Here is a 23261-nt window from a genome sequence, read left to right as displayed (position 1 = left end):
TAATATTTACTATTTAAGATTTTATTACCTAGGTAGTGCGAGGGACTTATTCCCAAGTCTTAAATTCGAATAACTTTATATATTTTATTCATGTTAGTATGTTAAGTACTTATTTCACAATTTATTACTCTTGTACTATGCTATTCTGTACTTTTTTTATTCATTTCGGGCCTTAACTTAAGTTTGTTTCCTCAACAACGAGTGTGGGATGCATCGTGATGTGGTGGTAGGAGACATGAGCCCCACGCCGGTCTCGTACACAAACCAGAACTGCCACAAACTGGTTTGGAACGATAAGCAGCCACAGTTCTACAAGGCCCTCACGGGACCCGATTCGGGGACCTCTTCGGAGAAACCGAGGGTTTTGCCTGTGCAATTGTGGACGAAGTTATCATGACGAATAACTACCGGAGATATATCCTGAAGGTCGGTACGGTCGACATTTATCGTGCCGTACTACGAGTACTCACCTGCGCCAGTTATCGAAAATGGTAGTACCACGCTCTATTGGAATCGATCTATTATCACTGACAGGACTATTGTTGCCATGATAGACCGATCGCAGCGACCGACCGTGCTCGTCGACGTTAGACCCTATAATGAGAATATCGTGAAAGCCGAGAAGGACAAATCCATGGGATGTTGCCTCGACGATCATTGTTCCGATACTCGTGTCAGCGAACGGTCCCATAGCGAAGAGTCTCGACGAACATCTAGAAAGACTCGCTGGGTGGCTGGATCAAGGGTCAGATGCAGATGGCGGTAATTTTGGTCTCAGCGTGTATAGTACGCCGGTTCCTCGCTCTGCGGCCCTGACCACCGGTGATAGCTTGGGCCCTGCCCCGTTGATGGCAGCACCGTAGGTTAGGTTTTTTTATACTACGTTTACATGTTTTTGTATTGTTTTTTAAATGTTTTTATATTCATATTGTAAAAAACCTGTTCTTTATTATCAGTATTATTATACACGTACTACGGTATAAAGTTTCGTAATAATTTAGTCTATACACTGTTTAGCTGCGCAAAAACTTACGCATAAAGCGTCGCGTTCAGTGGGTCCTCCTTGAGCCTTGCATACCCTAACATCGATATTCACAGTGCATACGATTGAACATTGGCTCGTGACTCGCAGTCGATTGTCGTCCAATAATTACCGTCGTGTGTCCGAGCCGCACGTGCCTACGTAAAGACCTAAAAAAAGGTCATTCGTGCTCCAAGCACCACGCTGCGGGTTAAGTTTATAATGCAATATGACTTGCCTACTAATTTCGTTCAGTGTTACTTCCCAGAAAACTGCCTATCGCGGGGGTCCGTAAGTGAGCTGCCTTAATCATTGCTTGAGTATGTGCTAAACTTGAAATCCAATTCGTTTTTAGTGGCTAAGCTCCCTGTTAAACTTTTTATTACACTAGTCGCCCCTTACGAGTTTAATTTTAGTTTTCACGTGGACCATTTAGAGCCAGATTCCTACATTGACGGCTTCACGGGAATCGTAGGAAGCTGTGATGCAAACTCGCAAATTAAATTGTGTAATCTATGCGCCATAAATCCTTCACGAAGGTAGCGAAAATAAGCTTCGTTTTGAGTATATGCCATCAACGTTCAGTTTAAACGTATTCTAGTTGTTATACGCGATGCGGAGATAAGTTATCACGGTCTGCTGCGAGTTGGCAGGAAAATATGACCGATTTCATTGTTCCCTCTGCCATTCGGCCTGAGAATCACTCACCGGCATCAACGCGGATGCCACACTTAACGAGCCTTGTCGAATTGATGGAAAATAAGGACGGATGAATTAACACAGGCCTATTGAAAGATAAAAGTGGGTATTATATGCGTCAATACGGTAAACGTGAAGACAATTGAATGTTTCTTGCGTTACAGCAACGGAGAATGAGTTTACACGGGGCGATCTCTTGTTAGATCTGCTTCACGCATCTTTGTCTGCAGGTTTTAGTGAATGGAACTCGCAACAGTTTTTGTATCTTTGGTAATCGGCACGAAAATATCCCTTATTAATTAGACAGTAGAGATTTCGTTATTTGTAGTCGTAATACTCAGAGTATAGTTTGTGCCCGTACAGGTGGATTTAATACTAAAGTAAGCTTTGTTCATTACATTACCAAACCTTAAACTAGTATTAGCTAGATATATACCTTACGTGCTTTTAATTAAAAATTATTCAGTGATTTTCCGCAATTCGACGACTGGCGCGTATTTTGCGTGACAATTAAATTAACAAAATTATTCAGTAGTTTAGCGTTAAAAAGTTAACAGGCTTAAGTTGATAAACAGGTACGTTGGTACATACTTGACTAGAATCTTATATTCAACAATAACGTAAACTACTAATAACTATTCGTATTATCATATTTATACTAGTTTTAACTATACTATGAAAGTTCACTACTTGATAATGATTATGTTAGTAAAAAACCGAAGTGCAATGCCCTGTTATGCCGCCAAATAAAAAATACTTCAGCCTTTGTTTCTCCGAATCTCCAAGGTTCGTAATAAAGTCGGAGATTCAGCCCGCCGAAGAGGCACATGTCTCTTACGGAGACCTGTTAAGATATGTCGTTTTAGTTGGAGGTTGTCGTTGGTCAGTTGTTTTATATAGCTGCCCCGTCGCCACCATAATGTGGCCGCGGAACACCCTGATGCGTAAAGGCGTCCTGGGGCGTCGCAGCACGAACCCGGAGCCACACGGCGCCTTCCCTCAACTCCCTTATGCTAGAATATCAATATCTTTTCAAAAGATTACATCAAATACTTAAATAACTGGTGATTCATTTCTGCAACGGATCTGGGACAAAAGCGCGTGCTTTTTATTGAATTGTTACTTATAATGCTTATTGAGATCACAAGGGATAGCACCGTCGCGCGATATTTGAGCGGAATAGTGGGTCGCCAATACTACTCCCTGAAAAGTATTTGTATAAGTAACCGCAAACCCCGTTTTGAGCTGAAAAGCGTATTCCCTGGTAAACACTTGTTTCTCTAAATGCCTCGGCCAAAAGTAATTTTTTTACGATTTTTACGCAATAGTTTTTAGGGTTGCCATAGGTAGGTAAATCTACTTTAAACTGCTTGTTCTAAGTCAAAATGTTATACGTTCTAAGAGATCTTTCGAGTCTTCAAAAAATGTATCTACGAGTATATACTATTGTTGGAATCGATCGTATCAAATATTTTCATGTTAAGTTGTAGTTATGAATATGAAGAATTGGAAATGCACAATGATTTAACTAACAACGGACTGGAAAAAGCGTTCGCCGGTGAGGTAATAACTTAACTGCGCATAAAACAAGTTTTTTTTTAGATAATCTTCAGTATCCTAAAAGAACAATTTGCTTTGATGGTTGACCTGGACGTGTCTGGATGAAAACTAATAGCAACACAGGCAAATGATCATTGTTGAACCTTATCTAGTTGCAACAAGGTTTAACTATGACCGAAACTGTGTTAGAGAGCGGGAAGGGCTCTGGTACAGAAATTATCGAATCACAAATAGCGTCCCGTATTAGATACCTTGTTTCATAAGAATATTCTAAAAACTCGACTAGTAACCTAGTCGAGATTTTAAGGCATCCAATAAGATCAAGTTACCAAACTACATCTTATATAATTAAGAAAACAAATAAAATACTGCTAAATTGGCGGTGAATTAATTCATTGCAAACCAAAGCGTTCGGTTTGTTGTTTAAAAAATGAATATACTTACTTGATATTTAGTTTCATATGACCTGTAATTAAGACGTCGTGTAATTGGGTGAATCAACTTTTTTTGTTTTGTTATCCTGTCCCGTTGTCCATGGGACAACAGTGGCACAGTTTGTTTGGAGAGACGTTGTATGCCGTTCTATTAACATGCTTAGTAGGGGGCCCATTATGGACATTGGTTAGAACGACCACAAAAACGCAAGTTTGATACATTTAAGTACCATAAAATCAGTATTTCAATGAACTTTTGTCCCCTGGACAACTAATCGTAACCATGAGAACGAGTGACGCTAAAAAGTCGATTCTCCCAATTAATATCTCAACGGTAAGTCAATTCTCACACATTCGGTTAATTTTCAATCCATTATGAGGTAAAATGTTGTGGCCAAAATACATGTGTATTTTCTAGACCTAGCTGTTCCGATAGCACTGCGACTGCTTAATAAGTTAATAACAGAGCTGCGACAGTCATGAAAATAGAAGTTTGAAAGAACTTCAAAATATGTACCAAATTTGGGGTGATGTTCATTATTGGGAAACTAGAATACTTAGTCCCAATTCGCGCCACTAATACTTTTGCAGTTTGAGTACCCCTACATACTAACTAAACTAAATGGACGACCTCGAATTCGAATTCTTAGACTTCTCTTCTACAATCAATAATTGTTTAAGTAGGGCGTTTCCGTACAGGTTGAGTGTGTTAAAAAAGTCGCGTGATTAACAGTGTTTGTCCCCTGGACAACTAATCGTAACCATGAGAACGAGTGACGCTAAAAAGTTGATTCTCCCAATTAATATCTCAACGGTAAGTCAATTCTCACACATTCGGTTAATTTTCAATCCATTATGAGGTAAAATGTTGTGGCCAAAATACATGTGTATTTTCTAGACCTAGCTGTTCCGATAGCACTGCGACTGCTTAATAAGTTAATAACAGAGCTGCGACAGTCATGAAAATAGAAGTTTGAAAGAACTTCAAAATATGTACCAAATTTGGGGTGATGTTCATTATTGGGAAACTAGAATACTTAGTCCCAATTCGCGCCACTAATACTTTTGCAGTTTGAGTACCCCTACATACTAACTAAACTAAATGGACGACCTCGAATTCGAATTCTTAGACTTCTCTTCTACAATCAATAATTGTTTAAGTAGGGCGTTTCCGTACAGGTTGAGTGTGTTAAAAAAGTCGCGTGATTAACAGTTGTTTCCATAGTTAAATTGTCGTTACCGCGGAACAACCCGGCAACGTACAAACTTAATCTTGTTATTAAATCAAACACATCACATTAAGGATGTTATCTTGTCAATATCGAAGTCCCTAACAGTGAGGCCTATAGTGTAGACATAAATATATAACGACAGGTGGTAAAGTGGCCATGCTGCGAAGCGCACGCCCTGCGCTCCGTCGATGTAAATCTTAAATCACTAACCTAAGTACTCGAAAATGAACTGTATTTAATACTACTTACGTTTTTTAATTACATACGCCCTTTTATGCCACTTGTGTTATTGTCATCAAAGAATCAATCGCAACGCAGGTTTGAAGACGGGAGAATTCGAATTTATTGACCATTAATTCAAAATATTATTTTCACAATATAAGTACTCATTTATTAATTTTGAAATATTAGGTTCCGATTAATTTATATGTGTCGTTAAGATATTTATTATGTATGTAAATATGGTCTTTATTTATAAGCCTAACCTTTTGTTCTCAGTTGTCGACTGCGATGATGTACCTACTTCATTTAATAAATTGACTGTTCTGCTATGAATAAGTTATAATATTTATTTAACACTTAATAACCGCTAACGTTTCAATCGTGGCCCACTCTAAAACGTTGATAAATTTTGGCTTCAATTATGTCACACTAAACTTAGAGTATTGATTGCTGTTAGAATATATTATTCATTATGCACAGTGTCATAGATATTAACGTTGGATAATATCAGTGTATCAATATCGATTCTTTTATTATTTAATCTAGAACGTGATATATTGTTTTCAGTAAAAAAAATCTTATAAACAATGTTAATTTGCAATTGGAGGCTGAAGCTAAGATTACCTAATCAGATCGGTTACAAGAGTGTTAATAATTTATACAATTCGATAAAGAATCACCTTAAACATAATAGGGTTGTTTCCATCTACAAATCTTAGGGCAGAATTGTATCCCAATAAATTCTTTTGGATTATAAGAACATGTTAAACTACTTTTAGGGGACCTGTAATGACCATATTTTTTTAAATATTGAATTTAAAATATCTTTTGGCACACGTCACGTGACCAAACTCGCAACGTCATTGAAGATTCTGATGACGTCACAACTCTCGGATTGACAGTTAGGCGATAAATAACAAATGACAAATGTCAGTTGACAGTTCGTATCTTCTACGTGCGTATGTAGTTATGTGTCAAACCGTAAACTATGACGTCACACAATTTTCAAAGAGCGTTTTAGGCGCGAAAGCATCTGTCATAATATATTTTGTTAATTTAACATATTTAAAGCCGTTTTTAGTATAAAAGTTCAATTTTAGGGCAACTTTTAGTTAATATAGAACGTAATACGAGCGTTTCAAAAAATTGGAAACAACTCTATTGGAAATGCCCTTATCAGGTGCCAAATTTTAATCTATCAAATTGAAGAAGTAAACATGCAGCTGACAACAATGGGATTTCATAGGAATCCTAGGACTGAAATATTGTTTGTAAAAATTAATTCTGTTTATACACCGTGGGCCAATTAAACCCGACAGATTTTAAAGGAATTCATTCTTGACCCCATTTTGAGACTCAAATGTCAAACAAAGTTTCCTGAAATCGTTTAGAGATAATGAAATTTTTTGTGAAAATTTGTTTCGGTTATAACTTGTGAAAAACGCATTTTTAGCTGTGACGCTGTCACTATGTGACTTAGTTTAGACATACCTACTGACAGACATTGAAGTTTAAAGTAAACTCATAATTTACTTCTGTTAATAAAAAACTTATTCGGTGTAATGTTTATTTATTTTTTCACCAAGGTGTAAAAATAAATAACGTAGAGTGTGCAAAACACTAAAAATTTTTTTTGGCGAATTTTGCCAATACTTATATAACATTTTTTGCTCCTTATGACCTCAGGAATGCGTGGTTTAAATCGTCGGGCTTAATTGGTCCACGGTGTATAAATAAATAAAATTCATTTTTAGTATAAGGTGGCCAGTTATTAAAGAGTGGGCAGTAATTGACGATTTATCTTACTATTCTACAATACACAGCAATATGCGTGACTTAGTATGAACTTGTGGATAGTATAGGCATTTGCCCACATCCTACGTTGGGCGCGCAAACCGCTACCTTGACGTTGTAGGACTTGTAGGCTACATAGATGGTACTACTTACAAGGAAAGGTACCCAACTGTCTGGTTCCGATTTGATTTATATATGTTATAGAGTAGTCTAAAATATCGGACACGTATTTTTTTAACACGTGCTCATTATTTTTTCCTGCTCTCAAACATATACTCAAACCAGCCATTACCTAGCAAGTTGCTAGAGCATCACTTTCTATAGGAGTTAGAAGATTTAGTAATTTTTTATTACTTTGGAGGACAATTCCTCCCAACAGGTTGAGTTTGGTCAGCTAAAAATAATATGTATGTAAATTAATCAATACATAAAAATGGTGATTATTTATTATTAGTAATATTTATGTCCTGAAAGATAAAATTAAAGAATCGTTTACAAACATTCTTATCCTTGCAAAACTAAAATCACTAATTAAATAAATGAATGAGTATCAATATGAGTTGAATTTTATTGGTAATGTCGACTCCATAGCTCGCTATTAGTCTTACCATACGATAAATACTCTGATGCCTACTCATACAAACTTATCCGTTTATGCTGGTCTTGAGTGTATAACTTTAATTAAACCTTTTTGTTAACTTTTTGTCAAGTTTGTATTTGTTTAATTTTTCAGAACATCGATGAGGAAGACAGAGTTTCAGTAAGTATCTATCCTATTTTTTTCACAATGATAATATTATTCAAATTGTGATTATATTTGTGTTTCTGTACACTTATAAAAATACTAATACTAGTATAAAATAGTAATATGTATTTTGCTTTTTCGTACAGCTGGATCCCAAGAGCGAGACCGATCCCCTGGACTCCAAGCAGAAACAGTGGATCCTTAACGCCGCTAGGGGCGACTACCATGCCCTGGCAAAGATGTGTAAGGAGAACTCTAAGCTCGTTAAAACCAAGGTATGAACTTAGAATTAAGAATATCAGTACCTCTAGTGTATGGGATTTTGAGTTTCCAAAACGTCCCGCTTGGCGCGCTGTTTCTAAATCTTATATATACAAAATGAGACTTAACGCAAAAGCGTACGTCACGTTTCGCTATCGAATAAATTTACACTAGGGGTTCTGATATTGATTCGCTCGTATACTATAGTCAGTTTACGACTACGGTCAGTTTTCCCGAACCTTTTTTTTCCGAATCAATTTCAAATCGAATCAACCCATTTATTAACGGATTGTTATATTTTCTTGGATTCCTTAGCCATAAGCCATAATGGCAAAAATGGAACCCTTATAGTTTCTTCATGTCCGACTGTCCGTCCGTCTGCCACATCCATTGTACTCGAAAACTGTATGCTATATTTTAATAAAATTTGGAATTGGGCTTAGAATTGACAAATAATTTTTTTTTTGGGGAACAGTCCATACCATACATGTGTGGAACATCATTAGATATGCCTTTTTGAAAAAATTGAAGGTTTCTACATTATTTGGATCAAGTGAATACTTTTGAAAATAATCGCTTCGAAAGTCCAAGAAAATGCCCCCCCCCCCCCCCTCTATCTTTTGAACCGGGCGCAAAAGACTTTTCTCACAAATTTGACCTACTGTACGCGTCATGCGCCGCGTCGCGCGCCTCACATTGAACTTTGATTGTATTTCCACGCATTTTTCGAGAAAAGCACTATACTGGGAGATTTTGGGGTTGTGACTTCTGATCCCAAATATCAAAAATGTATTAAGATGTTGATACTCTAATAAGGTTTCCTATGGGACCGATATCAAATTCGTGAAAAAAATACACCCCTGCGCCTATACGTTACGTGTACTTCCAGCCCTTAAGGTGTACAATACATTTATTTTCACGAATTTTTGGCTGGTCTCACTGGGAAATTTGTTTAGTATGACCAGTTTCACACGTTTTGACATTCACGATCAGGACCCCAAAATCACCCAGTACATATCCCGGCCGGTTTAGTATTTTCCGGCCTTGAATCTAGTCGGCAAATCCCTATGTCCTGGCCTTTGTAGTATGTACTATTAATATCTTCTACTGTAATTTATTCATCGAACCATGAATATCTAACTATACCTTAAAGTATGTATCTTCCTACAGACGCTGTACTTGGTTAACTCTCAAATTATTACATTTAGCTATGCGAACTCTTTAATTATTTCTTCTAATGCTACGTTTAATACCGTATTACCTTCTTTTACTCATATATTATTATCATAATAACGCATTTCATGTATGTATTTGCTAATGGAATTCTATTTATAGTATTCGTGCATTAGGTATGGTACCTTCATTAAGCATTGCAATAAACATTGACGGTTGATGATTCTGAAAAATAAAAAGTTCACATCAAAACGTATTTCTTATTAATTAAGAATGCATTAGCTTATTTATACAAACCGTTATAATTGGGTCGGTGATTACTAAGAACATTAAATTTATATGTGTTTGTTTATGTTAAACATGTTAAGGCGGGTGGTGTCCTCCACTACCTTCACAATAATCACAATACATTGACACGACGTCGCCGGCGAGCAAGAAACCTAGCATTAAAATAGACTTCTAAGTGTTTTATATGTTTGAAGAAAAAAAAAAAACAAGTAGTAAGAATTCCTGTTATAATTAATTTCCCTAAAAGATTAAAGCTAAATCTTTCTCGTTACAACCTTTTATGAAAAATTGTAATTATTTTTGAGATTTTTAGTTGATCCATTTGCATTATGCTTCAAAGTGTTCGATAACAATAATCGCCTTAAGAACTTGTGTTTGGCACTTCCGGGCACTTTGACCGTCCTCATGCGTTTTTGTGGTTCCCATTCCAAGAGGTCTCGCTAATTTAAAGGAAACCATTAATGTATTTGGACATAGATAGACGACATTATCTCAAGATGCTGTCGTATGTCGTAAATATGAAATATAAGATTCTAAGAATAAATCTAAACGAAGCTCAGTAACATGGTTAGGATTTTACGAAACTAAATTATCTTATTGAAATGTCGTGTAAAATAATATTAGACTTTACTGCTTAATTCCGTGATTAAGGTTGGGTGAGTTGTAGTAAGTACTCTATCCAGCTCTCGGCCATTATCACGAATTATTTAAGGAATACATACTAATCTGAAGAAATGCAGACGCAACGTTAGTCGGAGTGTTAAAAATATTGTACCGTTTTAATATTTTCTTACAGTTTTTGATTTATCTTCAAACATCTCAGCTATGCATTTAATCGTAACCTAAACGAGTAACAGCTGAACACAAAAACAAACAAAAAACTTCTGCGATTTTTTTCCTAAAATCAGGGATATGCAGGAATTTCACGAGCAAAAAAAATATGACAAACGATAACGGATGTGGTTGGCCCGCGTCCTTGCGTTTTTAGTTAGTTAGTTAGCGCCGAGTGAGAGCACATGTCCAAAAGGTGTGCTTCTAATTGGGCCCGATGCGCCGGCGCCGCGCCGCCCCCCCGCCGCATGCTATCTTGACATATCTCCGGACGTCCCTTGTTTTATTTTTACGAGCCATCTCTCAAGCCTGACTTTTTCTACGCCATTGTATTTGTTCTGTTACTTACGCACTTGATATATAGACGTCATATAAATCGAGAGATCGCTAATTCCGAGCACTCCGCTGATGTATACGGCCACAATTACCAAATTACAATAGTCCGGTCTGAACGAGGACTATCTTTCTTAATATCTTTTACGAATGGCTATTATCAGACACTAAAGTTATCTGTAGATGAATAAAAATTACTTACATTCGTCATCCGTTTGATCGAGCCAAGACTTGAGATGTCATTACCGCGTACCGACATAATACATTACTTTTATTGAATACGCAATAAAAGAGTTAATGATAGCCTTCTCTTTTATTGATTTGTTGTAAATCAAGCGTCGCCGCAGTCGGATTTAAATTTTATTGGCATCCTCTCGCAGGTATGTTAACTGAAACTAATTAAGCATTATTTAAGGTTGGTCTTTTAGAGCGTCAGTCGGTGCGTACACTGCGTACTGACCTTCTGGAACTTCAATAATACATTTTTTTAACAGGCTAACTTCGTATATATATATATATATATATATATATATACTCGAGTATATTTCAAAAAGTTTTTTGTTACTGAGGTTTATACCGAATTTTCTAATTCCAGTAACACTTTCGTTAGCCGATAACGTATAGGGAAAAAGTTCAAATAGATAAATACGCAAATAATTCAGTATAATTTTCAGTTATATTTTGTGACTTCTAGTTATCTTTTCGACAAATATTCCAATATATAGTCGATGCAGCTTCAATTTGTTAAAATGAATAGGCCCCAGTTGTTATATGGCACATAACATGTGCTTTAGAATGTAGAACACTGGTTATTTTCATTTTCTTCCATCCGCTTCGCGAGCTAATAAAGCAACAGTAAATTTTGTCAGACAATATGTAACACGTGTTTGCCACTGTGCCTTGCCGGTTGACATTTGTCGCCTTTCCTCTAAAAAACACTTTGATGCTTATTTTCGTATTCGCCGGGCCGATGATAGAATCATCGATTTGTAGAAATATCTTAGTGTGTGGGGTACTTATTTTTTTATACTCCATGCTGCTCTTTGAAACGGGCCACTTAAATATGTCATCGTGGTTTCCTATTTAGATGAGAGCCGCTTTAATATTCATACATTAATAACGCTCCCTTGATGATAACTAGAAATAAATTAATAAGATTTTTTTAACACTTCATGACGTTTCCGTTATCGAGTTGTTGATCATTTAAGTGATTATTTTGATGTCGGAATTAAGATCAATCTTTTCATTTATTTTATAGTGATTTCTTGTTGGCGGCTCGAGTAGAATGATTCGACATCTTATTTTTGTTTTCTGTTGAGTAGGAAACAGGAGGATTTTATTGTTAAATACAATGATTAAGAATATTGTTGAAGTTTTTCTTTTACCTCGATGGTGGCAAACAAGCTACTTGTATGTAGGCATATACATATAAAGAGTAGGATAGGTAGAAGAACACTCGTTCAAATACTTCAAATAAAGATAAAAACACGTTTGTTGTGATTGTTATTTCGGGTGGGATCTCAATAACTAGTACGGTAGGTTCAGAGATCACGTTACTTACCTAAATCGTCCCTATATGTAAGATGCCTTGAGGTCGAGAGTGTGGAATAACTTACCGATTATACTAGTTCAGTAAAATTCCTTCTCGAGCTTCCACTGCTGAGTTTCCACTGCTGGTTTGATCCTTAGGTTTATATTAACTTTTTTGTTTGGATGCATGCGTGCAGTTATCGATTTTATTGTTTGCTTTTACTATAGTAGCCAGCGCCAGAGGAGACCCGAATATGATTTTTTTTCAAGTGGGCAGGTGAACAGCAACGGCCTAATCTCATTCGGATGGTTATGGACTAGTAGATACTGTCTTGAGAAATCCTAGGGAACCAATTTATTCTCGGTATCTATATCAGGTTGTATGAGAAAATAAGATTTAGTTCGGGATCGGTTGGCGGCAGCCCAGTTGACCGGCCAAACTTGGAAAGAAACCATAGAAGCCAGAGGTACTAAATCACAACAGTAATTTCTGAAAGGTGTCTTGTCACCATATACCACAGCTTCCTTAGCAACCTGATCGGCTCTTTCGTTCCCTGAGGCCCCTGAGTGACCCGAAATCCAGATCAAGGCAAATTCAAACCCCCTTTTTACAAATTAAAAAATTATCTGTAATTTGGAATAAACTTGGGTTGTGGAATCAGGACGAAAACGGTTAGATAATAACGCTTGTAGGAGTTGTAGGCAACTGCGGGAATCCGAAAAGATGAGAGCTATCTTTAGTTTAAAAAGAAGAATATACTTCACACTCTCTGAAATACCAATACACTGTCCAGTATAAATAACGTTTTAGGAGAGTATTTATTTTTTTGGACAATGTCATATTGGGAGTGGAAAGCTCACACTCCCACACAACCAGTTGGTGTTGTATCACAGTATATGAGGAGTACCCCTTAAGTTGTTAGTTTGTAAAATCTGAAGACAATTTTTAAACCTCAAGTACTTAGTTATTGTTTTATTACCTCGCCGTGATATTTAATACACTTTTTCATTCGGTCGATTCAATTTTGACACCACTTCTTCCACTCCGAATTTCGGGTCTTTAAAATGGCCGTTTTTTTTACACGTCAACCACCTTTTTTCTTGTGTTCGGTACCGTTAACCACGAAGCATTATAAACACGAGCATCGTTAATTCGATGTTTTCGATTGGTTTTTCTAAATTCACCTATAGCTTTAAGAAAAAAATCTTCCTAACACGATGGCAACGTATCCACTACTGGCGACAAACGAGGCGATCATTTTATTTAGATCGTGCGCGTATTACTTCTTTGGTCGGTTTCGGCTCGGTTTTGAACACCCTGACAGTGGATTGCTGTTTAGAATCTGGATCTTAAGCATAAATTCAAGATTAAGTAGTAATACTAACAATATCATAAACGGGTTTTGAATCTCCTCGATCAGATGGCTATAGAGCCAGTCAGCTATCAAACGCGAGCCGTAATTTGGTCGGCAGTAAGCAAATATGGTATCCAGCGAGAAATATTTTTTTACACCGGCTCTTCATGTAAGATTTTTTAATGGTTGTTCCTGATATGCCTATAGAAGTTTATATCTCACGGTATATCACATGGCGATCTTTGACGATCAGCTGCCGTACAGCCTCAATGTTTTCCTGGTTGGCGCAGTTTTCGGACGACCTTCACCCAGTATATCACTGAAACTAGACCAATCGCGTTGAAATTCCAAATACCGTCGTTACACAGTCTGAAGGCATGGTGCTTTAACACTGAGAAGAGTAGTCAGCTCTTTAAACCACTGAATTTGCGTTGACCCTATTTAAATTTATAGAAAATAATCGCACAAAATTTTACTTTTGAAGTTTCCATTTTCACAACTGTCTTGTCAACTTTGACTGGACGTTGTACTAAAACAGCTCGGTCAATCATAATTCATTTACTTATTTGTGAATTATGAAATCAAATAATTTGACATGATTTTAGTTTTATTTTGTTTAATAACTGTGAGAGATTTGCAAACATCGGACTCGACTTAAAAGGCGGTCCTCGTATAATGCTCCAGTCAGTCATGCCACTTATGCAAAAGAATCTGGCGGAGGTATTCATCAGCATGAGGATCATTATGACAAATATCAAAATTTAATATAACACGGGGATGAGAAATAATAATCGCGTAGTTAAATTCATACAGAGGTAGACGACCGGGATGGAAAACTGGATATTTTTGAGATTGGAACTTGCCTTAAGATCATATAAACGGTGAATGATAGGAGAATATGAAAATTGCAGCGATCGGAAAAAATTACTATCCGCTAAGGCCGGGCTAATCTAGTATTGGGTCGTAAGTTTGATAGACGACAATATTATGTATCTTGGTAGGTACACTTGTTGTCTGTAAATACCTGAAATATAACATTCTAAACTAACATTCTAACATTCTTCATTCTAAATCTCTCCCAATTTTCAAAAATCAGCTGAAATTATACTTTCTATCTCTACCTTAAGTTGCCATTTTATATATTGTATATGTGTAAGTATATATTTTATATTGTATATTTATTAGTATATTAGGTATTGTTTTAATACTTATACAAGTAGTATTTGTGTTTAATAGTCTCCATATTTAGCTCCTTGCACTACCTGTTGACTTTTGTATGAGTTCTAAATTTCCTGCTACCTAAAGGTTGTCTGGAAGAGATCGCTTTTTAGCGATAAGACCGCTTGTTGTTACCTGGTTCTATTTTCCTTTCAAATTCATTTGTAGTTTTACATGTATGTAAAATGTATAATTGTTGGTGCAATCAAGAATATTTACTTACTTACTAAAGAGTCCAGGCACTTGTATACAGAAATTTAGAAGTTTACATGAGCTGTTGTAGTAATAAACTTCTGTCGGCTGCAGGTTCATCGCGAGAATAGCGAGTCTGCGATGTCTTTGGGAGATACAGTCTGCGTCGAATACAGACTTTTTATCTGCATTATTTTTTGCTGACCGTTCGAGATGTTTTTAACTATTAGTCGTCTCGATGTACACTGATGTTCTTAGATAACGCTGATTTGGATAACAATCGTTTTTTATGCATACCTCGTGTTTATGAGTCAACGATTAGAAAAACTGTAAAATGCTATTTTATAGTTATACAGTGTAAGAACTGGAACTGGAAGTTATTACCAGTTTCTAAATCTGGAGTGCGTGAGAAGTTTGTTGTTGTTGTTGTAAGTTTTGTATTGAAAGAACAATAATCTTAAACATGTTTTGTTTCCCTCGTCGTTAGCCTCTTATTAGACAATATCTCGTGTGTGGCAGTCTAGAATGGAGTTTAATATTTTAATTCGTTCCTAACGATCGTGTAATAGCGTTGATAAAGATTTGTTTACCCAATAAAACGGCCGGCATTATTACTGCTGATTTACGATCAACCGATTTCATTCTGGGAGGAGCATTCTGAATACAATTAAATCCAATTCATCCGATGTTGATTTCCCACACTGGTATTTATTTAATCTTTTATGATTATTGACTTAGGTCTTAGGGCGTTTATTATGCGAGTGCTTTGATGATATAGGAGCACTATGAATTATTATATGAATGCTGACTTAATTTTCTTATATCGGAATGGATTAGTCTAAGACTACTTGGAGAATTAATATTTAATTTTATTGGTATTGTTTATGTGCCTACGTAATATTGTGTAAAATGAATGTAAGTAGATGTATGTGATGATTTGGTGCCGATAAAAAATATAGGGATTGTAATAACTTGAGTTAACATCATCCCATATTTGCAAATGACTTGCCATACCATAACTTAATAACCAATTTTTATACAAATGGGTAACAGTCTGGAAAAGTTTTATGTAAGATATATTTGAAATGTTTTATGCAAGATAGTATTAAAAGTAAGCGTAGCGTAGTAAGCGTGGTATGGGTGACGCGGAGGGATGAAAGTCATGTGACGAGAAAGGTATTACGAATGTTGAGGGATGGAACGGGAGAGAAAACCCTAGGAAAAGGTGGATGGATTGTCTGAGAGATGACATGAAACGATTGCGAGTGAACGATGAGATGATGGGTCACAAAAAGATATGGAAGAAAAAGACATGCTGCGACGACCCCAAATGAATGGGATAAGGGCAAGCGAATGATGATGTGGTGCATGAAGCGAAGTGTACATATTTTGCGAAAATATTATTTTACTTGAAATATAGATGAGTACATTGATTGGAATATGGAGAAGCTTAAAGGCACCATTAGGTAACAGTTAATGGTACCTTTAAGAGGATAGTGGACGACCGCTTCTCCATATACAAACGTAGTTTCAATTTTCCTCCATTGAAAATATTTTTACAGAATTGATTACATATTAACCATAGCTATGCCTCTTCGTTTAATTTATTTTTTATTTTTTTGTGTATTATTACGGAACATCCTACTTCACAGATTCACACATTCACAATACAAATCACTTTACCAAATTTGCTGATGGGAGATACCAAAAAGTTCCAACTTTTTGGCGTATGGTATAAATAATCCTTTTTTTATTTTCTTTCTATTATTTTTTTTATTTGTCCAAGAGTTGTCAAATTTTCTCTGATTCTGAGCTAGTCTGGTTTTTACAGTGTTGCCTTTATAGAACTTCAAATGACCGTGTTGCACGTGCTTTCTGATAATCTCTTTGCCAATGAATTTTGCGTCGAAACAATTATTTGTTTGATTTGCAACGGTCACACTGAAAGTAAAACAAGGTTAGGCGTTTAAGTCCAGGACGAATGGGTTACCAGTCACTGGATATTTTTTACACAGTCAGCTTTGTTTTTTAGTACCCGTGACTTTCTAAGTTCTTCGTGTTGATTAGAGTTCAAAGGTATTTGTTTATTCGTTACGATCACAGAACTGGTACAGATAACAACAGCTAGAAAAGATGAAATCATTAAGTGTGCATCACGAAATGGACCCAACTCAGCATAATGCCATACTTCAAGCCAGCGCTGGTGATTAGATGTTTAAGATCTAACCCTGCAGTAATCTTTAATAGATTCACACATACACTACGATATTGGCAATCCGATAACCCATTTGTTGAGAACGGTTTCGTCGAAGCCTCTTCCATGACATATGCCACCAACGCTTTATATTTTTCATCAACGTTGGCTCGATGGTCATGCTTACTCCACATAAGTTTTTTTTGTAAACCGCCTTATGGTGCAAACACCTTTTCAAAGTTTGTATACTCTTCTGCTAAACTCATTAAAAAGACGGTGCATAGCTGTGGTTATATCTCGTTTTTTTAGCATTAGGATAGACTACACAATCTTGACGTGACATGAAGCCAGAGGTGTCTGTAAATGAACATATAATGCTTATAATTGATACATATTAGCTGTAACTTATTTTACAAATGGGTTTTTCAATAAAGAGACACGTCAAGATTGCGTAGTTTTACTAATGCTAAAAAAACAGCGTAATAATATTATACAGCAAATTTCCTAAACATTATGTTCTAGGTATAAAGTTAATATCCAGAGAGAATAATGGACAATGTAAGTTTGCGTTTGTATGAAGAAGCGATTACGTGACTCCGTCTCTTTTCCTCTTAAGCTTCACCATAGTTAACTTTCGAAATGCCCAACCACTATAGTAACTCATGAGGTTGGATATTTCAAATGAAAAAACTACTTATATTTGAGAATTAGTGGTAGTGATTATTTCAAGTTGCCTATTGAATCATCCGATTAGAATTTGTCATTTTTTGCCACATATCTAAAGGAGATAATTACTGGGATCTCTTTCGAAACATTGACGTATTTTAGAATATACTTTGGAGAAACAAGTACCTCTGTTTTTGTCCTTTATCCTTTGCTCTTATTTGTCTTGGAATAAGTTTTTTTTCTTATAAGTACAATTTTTTTGATGGTAATTCCCTGTTCGTTTACAGTCGCCATGAGATATATCGGCGCGGCCAAGGTGCTTACAAATATCTGAACACTCCTCTATTGTCAAGGCGCTAGTGTACGTGTTCAGATATTTTTGAGCACATTACAACATTATACGTATCAAAAATTATCAAAAACTAGTTTTGACATCAAAACAAAAATTGTCATGCGAATGTTATTTCAAATTTCAAAGCATTCCATGAATTTTGGATTGTATTGTTACTCCTTTTTTTTTAATTTATTAGGAAAAGTGCCATCAACCATTGTTAAGGCCCGACAGAAAATGTATCTACGTGAATAAAATTGACCTAATTAGCTTTGAGTAATTCATCTTAATTGGCCGTTGTTTGCATATGATAACTCTTTTTGTGTTAATGATCATTTCGTTTCACAATATATTGACAAGGGCCGCTCTAATTGGTTCTAACTTGGGCGCAATTACAACCTTTTTTTACATGGCGCCGGGTTCCTATTTCATAGTAAAAAGCGCTCCGGATCCGTAAGGTCGGATGTTTAGTTCAGAGAAGTGTCAGGTTCGGCCTAATGATTTCGAGGTGGGGAAATATTTTTAAACAGACGTATAATATTTCGGTTGCGCGCTATTAACGCCAAGTCGACGATGGGAGTGTCGTTGCGGAAAGCAATTTAAATCTGATTTATATGGCCATCGCGCCGTTGACATCTTTCACTCTTAACTATGACAGGAGTTTTCTTAATGATTTATTCCGGGCGTGATTCACTCGCGCTCACATTGACCAAATAGGCATAACTTATATATCGGAGATTATAATATTTACAGATAGATTAAGTGTGTTTTTTTTATTCTATTGGGACCTACATAAATTAACGTAGGTAGTACTGTTAATTTGTACAGTGCGAAGAAATTTAAAATTTGAATTATTTAGGCATTTCTATTCGTTCCGAATCGCTTTCACGTGAACAGCCAATATTATAATGCAGGAAGCCGAATTTTTTTAACTTTTTACACCACACCCATTTGCTGTTAATTCATCACTGGATCTGAAATGGTTGGAATTCCTATTTGTTGGGTCATTCTACTCTTCGTCAGTCCTTTTTCTTTAAGATTATAATACAAATTATGCTTCCAATTGGTATTATGTCCATTTAAGTTTTCATCGGGCAATATCCAGCTTCGATTAAACTCTGCTTATAAATAGCTTGCATCACAGAGACGAGCCGTTCGTTTGTTCTACTACATAGATGAAGTATAAAACGTTTCACAGACTCCACATATTGACGCTTCTACAAGTACTGCTTTGGTTTGAGGGAGCAACTGCTTATTTCGATCACTAGTGTAGATACATTGTAGATAAACCGTTTGAGATTTACACTGTACTTAATCGGGTCATAAGTTCTGTCGCAAAGGTTATTATTGATATAAAGGTTTTTATTGTTTTTAAGTTATGGGTAGAGATTACTTACTATCTTATTATTTATGCATATTGCTTAAAAGCTTATGCAATGGCGAATCATTTACAATATAATTTTACTTAGTTTACTAAATCTAATTGTTGTATGGGAGTCAAATCAGAGCGTGGTACTGAAAAGTACCCTTAGTTTGAAGGGAATCTTTAGCACCAGCATTTAGTTTACGGACAAGTCTTTACTTTAATAAAGTTTGCTTCACTAAAGTTTACTTGTCAGACGAATAAAGTAGCTTCATACAAACAAACAATTGTAACTATTTTATTAATGTGACATTGATTTTTAGTCCAAACCAGCCACGTATTCGCGTCTAACGACAATCCTAAAGTAAAATAGCGACGATTTTAAAACAAATTATATTACGTTTTAATAAGTACAAAACAAGCTTTCAAAGCATGGCTATATTTTAAGCTTTGTATTAAAATTTATCAGCCACCTTTGATACAGAACTTATGACCTTACTAAGTATATAAAACGGCGTAGGATAAGTGGAGCTAGCGACGAAGTATTTTACAAGGTCGTTAAATAAGAATTTTTGTAAATGGAAGCTTTAGAAAGTTAACAATGTGGAGTATGTGAGAGACAGTCTATGTCCGGTTTACATTTTGTATGAACGCGGTGCCTTGCATAGGTTCTCTTTTGAGCTGACAATTCATGTTGGCCAAACATCATGAACGCCCATGCATGTATGTGCGTGAGAACTTTATTAAACTCTTTATACGTGTACTAGAGGCTACATAGAAAACTGCCGCCATGGAACCATATCAAATTAACGATGTTAGGTTATGTTAGGCCTAACTAGGTTTTTGGTGAATACCCAACCCAAACAGCGAACTAAACCTAAAAAATTTACTTTGTACAATAAAAAATCTAAGGTGTACACAGTCTTAAAACTAATCTCGTTGCTGTGTTTTCGTCGAAGAAGAGGTAGCATTCTTTGTAAATATTTCACACTGAATCCCATCTTAAGGTTTCACTTTTCTTTAGCAAAACAAGCAACGCTGGTGCATGTAATCACTACGAGCATAAGTGTAATTAAAGCTTTTTAACTCTATCCTAGTTTTATAATTTTTCTCATTGGATGTGATTTATATTGTTTTTCGTTTCCCATGGGATCAATTACTTCCAAGGTTTTTTGCTTTAAGGATAATACCACTATCGTATAGTGGTTGTGTTGGATATCGGAAACACTGTATCCTTAATTTCGTCCAGTGGTATAGCATCGAGAAATTAACTATTGTATTCTTCAATTTCTAAAATATATTTACATCGCTAGTCCACTACGATATCGACAACATACTGTTTAGGGTCCAAAGTTAAGTAATCCTCTATCAATAGACTTTTATGGTTGGTATGGGTATAAGGGCCAAAATACTTTTAAAAGCCTAAAAACTTGTTCCTTTTCAAATTGAACTCAATTTGTAACGCCAAAATTTCAGGTAAGTTATTAGAAAATTTGCAAATTTAATACAATGTGATACGTAACATTTAATAAAATTCAATTTTTTTCCTTAATTCAACTGTTTTACTGTAGGTAACTTAGTTATTATTACCACTGCGTTACCATTTTGCCCCAAAAAGTCATTGACATAATTTATAAAATGAAATAAAATACAGTAATATAATACTTGGACTCAATAAGTTTCTTGTTTTTTCCCAAAAAAAAGCTCTTCCTGCGAATTAAAAAAAAATATAACTTTTTAATTAAGCAACGCAGTTGTTGTTGGGACATCCCATGTTTTTGGAATATCGGCATAAATAATATAGTTATCGTGAAAACTTCGCTGTAGCGATGATAGACTAACTACTCGTATTGTAGAAAACATTATACATTTTCTGAGTGAATATATATAAGTAATGAAATGTTTTTTTTTTTAGGTTTAATATTCTTTATTCTTACTAAGAATTTGACAGTTCACTTATACATGAGAACTTACAACAACACAAATGCATTTATTTTTCATGAAATTAGCGAAGGAACTAAAAACATGGAGCCTTTACACTTAAATAAGGTGATTACTTGATTAGTGGTGCATATATGGTAAATATTCCGTCTGTTTGTTATCATTTTAATTAATTTGTCTCGAAACAAAATTACACAATTTCTATCAGGCATTAAAAAGTATTTTGGCCCATAAAACTAATTCTAATTGATATGATTTACTTTTGAATTGGTCGCACAAATAGTGGTCAAATTTTGCCCGTGTGACAAGGAGGGGGGAGGAGGGGTAAAAAATAATTGAATAAGTACTCGTAAATATTACTCGGTGAAATTATAAAATAGTACCTTTTTTCGATGACATGTCACAGGTCGCATGATAGGTAGGTAAGGTACCTTATTTTGACTTTTAGTCATAGGAATTCTCTATAAGTCTAAGACTAAATTAAAGGACCTTTACTTTCTAAGGAATGAGCCTTATTCGTAATTCGTACATATTATTCAACCTTTTCTAGTACAGGCTTAAAAAAGCACGTGATTCTAAATAGGAATACAATTTACAAAGATGAGGTCGTGGGGTATATTTTTTACAGCTTATTACATTAGCTCTCACAGAAATAACTGCATATAAAATTATAAATTCATTTTTATTAACGATCATCTGACTCGTGTTCCAGAAATCATAGCCGCACAGTTCGAATAACGTATTAACCTTAAACACACCTACAGCCTCTGTTCCGTGGTAAAAAGGCGCTGCTTATAACCCTTATGTTATATAGTGTTACATTTCGTTTGACATGAACCATATCAGATGAGAATGAGGTAATACATTCCCCTGTTATGTTTGTTAACGTACTTGGTTTAGTTTATTTCAAGTTTGCGTGTTCAAGTCGGCGTTAGAACAAAAGCGGTAATATTTAAGTGCAAACTACTTAGTTGTGACACACAACACGTTCAGAAATCGATTCTCAGGCGGCTCGTTCGTTCCGCTCGCTTGTTACTTTGTGAGGTGATGCACAACCGACTTTTGTATTATTTGTAGTCTCTTGACGTTTATAATATTGTATTTGTTACAATTACCTAATATGTAGATACTTATTATTTAAGTAGGTAGAGTCGTAGATAGTGTGACCTTACTACAAACAATAGGTCCATGAATTCCCTCAGGTAAAAACTTCGCTAAACTCCACTCCAGATTATATTCTTAGTAATAATTACCAAGACTGTAGACCAATAATAAATTAATTGCCATATATATGTATAATAGTACATTACGATACAAGTGCGAAAAATAGGAAATTCGAAACGAGTGGCGATAAATTAAAACACGACCGAAGGGAGTGTTTTAAATCGACACGAGTTGCGAATTACCTATTCGCACATGTATCGTACAAAGTTTTACAGTACATATGGCCCTTTAAATGTTCGACACAGTAACGTAATATGCTACTTCTCGCACTAGTGCTATAAAGTAGCCCCATATGTACTGTAAAGGTATATTTTTTAAAAACACGATATTATCTACTTAGTATACAGTATGTAACAGAACGAAAGACAAAGAAAGAGACCCATTAATATTTAGGTCATACGGAGCAACGCTTTTACTATGGGACAAACCTTGATAAAAAATTTGGCTGTTTCATACATTTTGCCAATCTGATGTTGAAATTTCCTATGGGAGAATCAATTTTTTTTTCTCAATATTACTCAATATGACCTAAACTTTAATGGGTCTCTTTCTTTGCCTTTCGATTGTTACATAGGTGTAATTAAACTATACACACAATTTAGGCTTTATTGACCGGCTTCAAAAAGGAAGAGCTATTCGGCCGTATTTGATGAT

At 35.6% G+C, this 23261-nt stretch overlaps 1 protein-coding gene across 1 annotated transcript in view; it reads left to right on the top strand.

The window, feature by feature from the left end:
- LOC133531127 (ankyrin repeat domain-containing protein SOWAHC) overlaps positions 1-23261 on the top strand; it is an 84056-nt gene that overhangs the window by 6825 nt on the left and 53970 nt on the right. Inside the window, exons 3-4 of the mRNA XM_061869284.1 lie at positions 7696-7722; positions 7854-7982. Of these exons, the coding sequence (XP_061725268.1) occupies positions 7696-7722; positions 7854-7982 (156 nt within the window). The remainder of the gene's footprint in view (positions 1-7695; positions 7723-7853; positions 7983-23261) is intronic.

The sequence above is a fragment of the Cydia pomonella genome, chromosome 1 (assembly GCF_033807575.1).
Source record: "Cydia pomonella isolate Wapato2018A chromosome 1, ilCydPomo1, whole genome shotgun sequence".
Taxonomy (NCBI): domain Eukaryota; kingdom Metazoa; phylum Arthropoda; class Insecta; order Lepidoptera; family Tortricidae; genus Cydia; species Cydia pomonella.
This window is presented reverse-complemented; position numbering and strand designations above follow the sequence as displayed.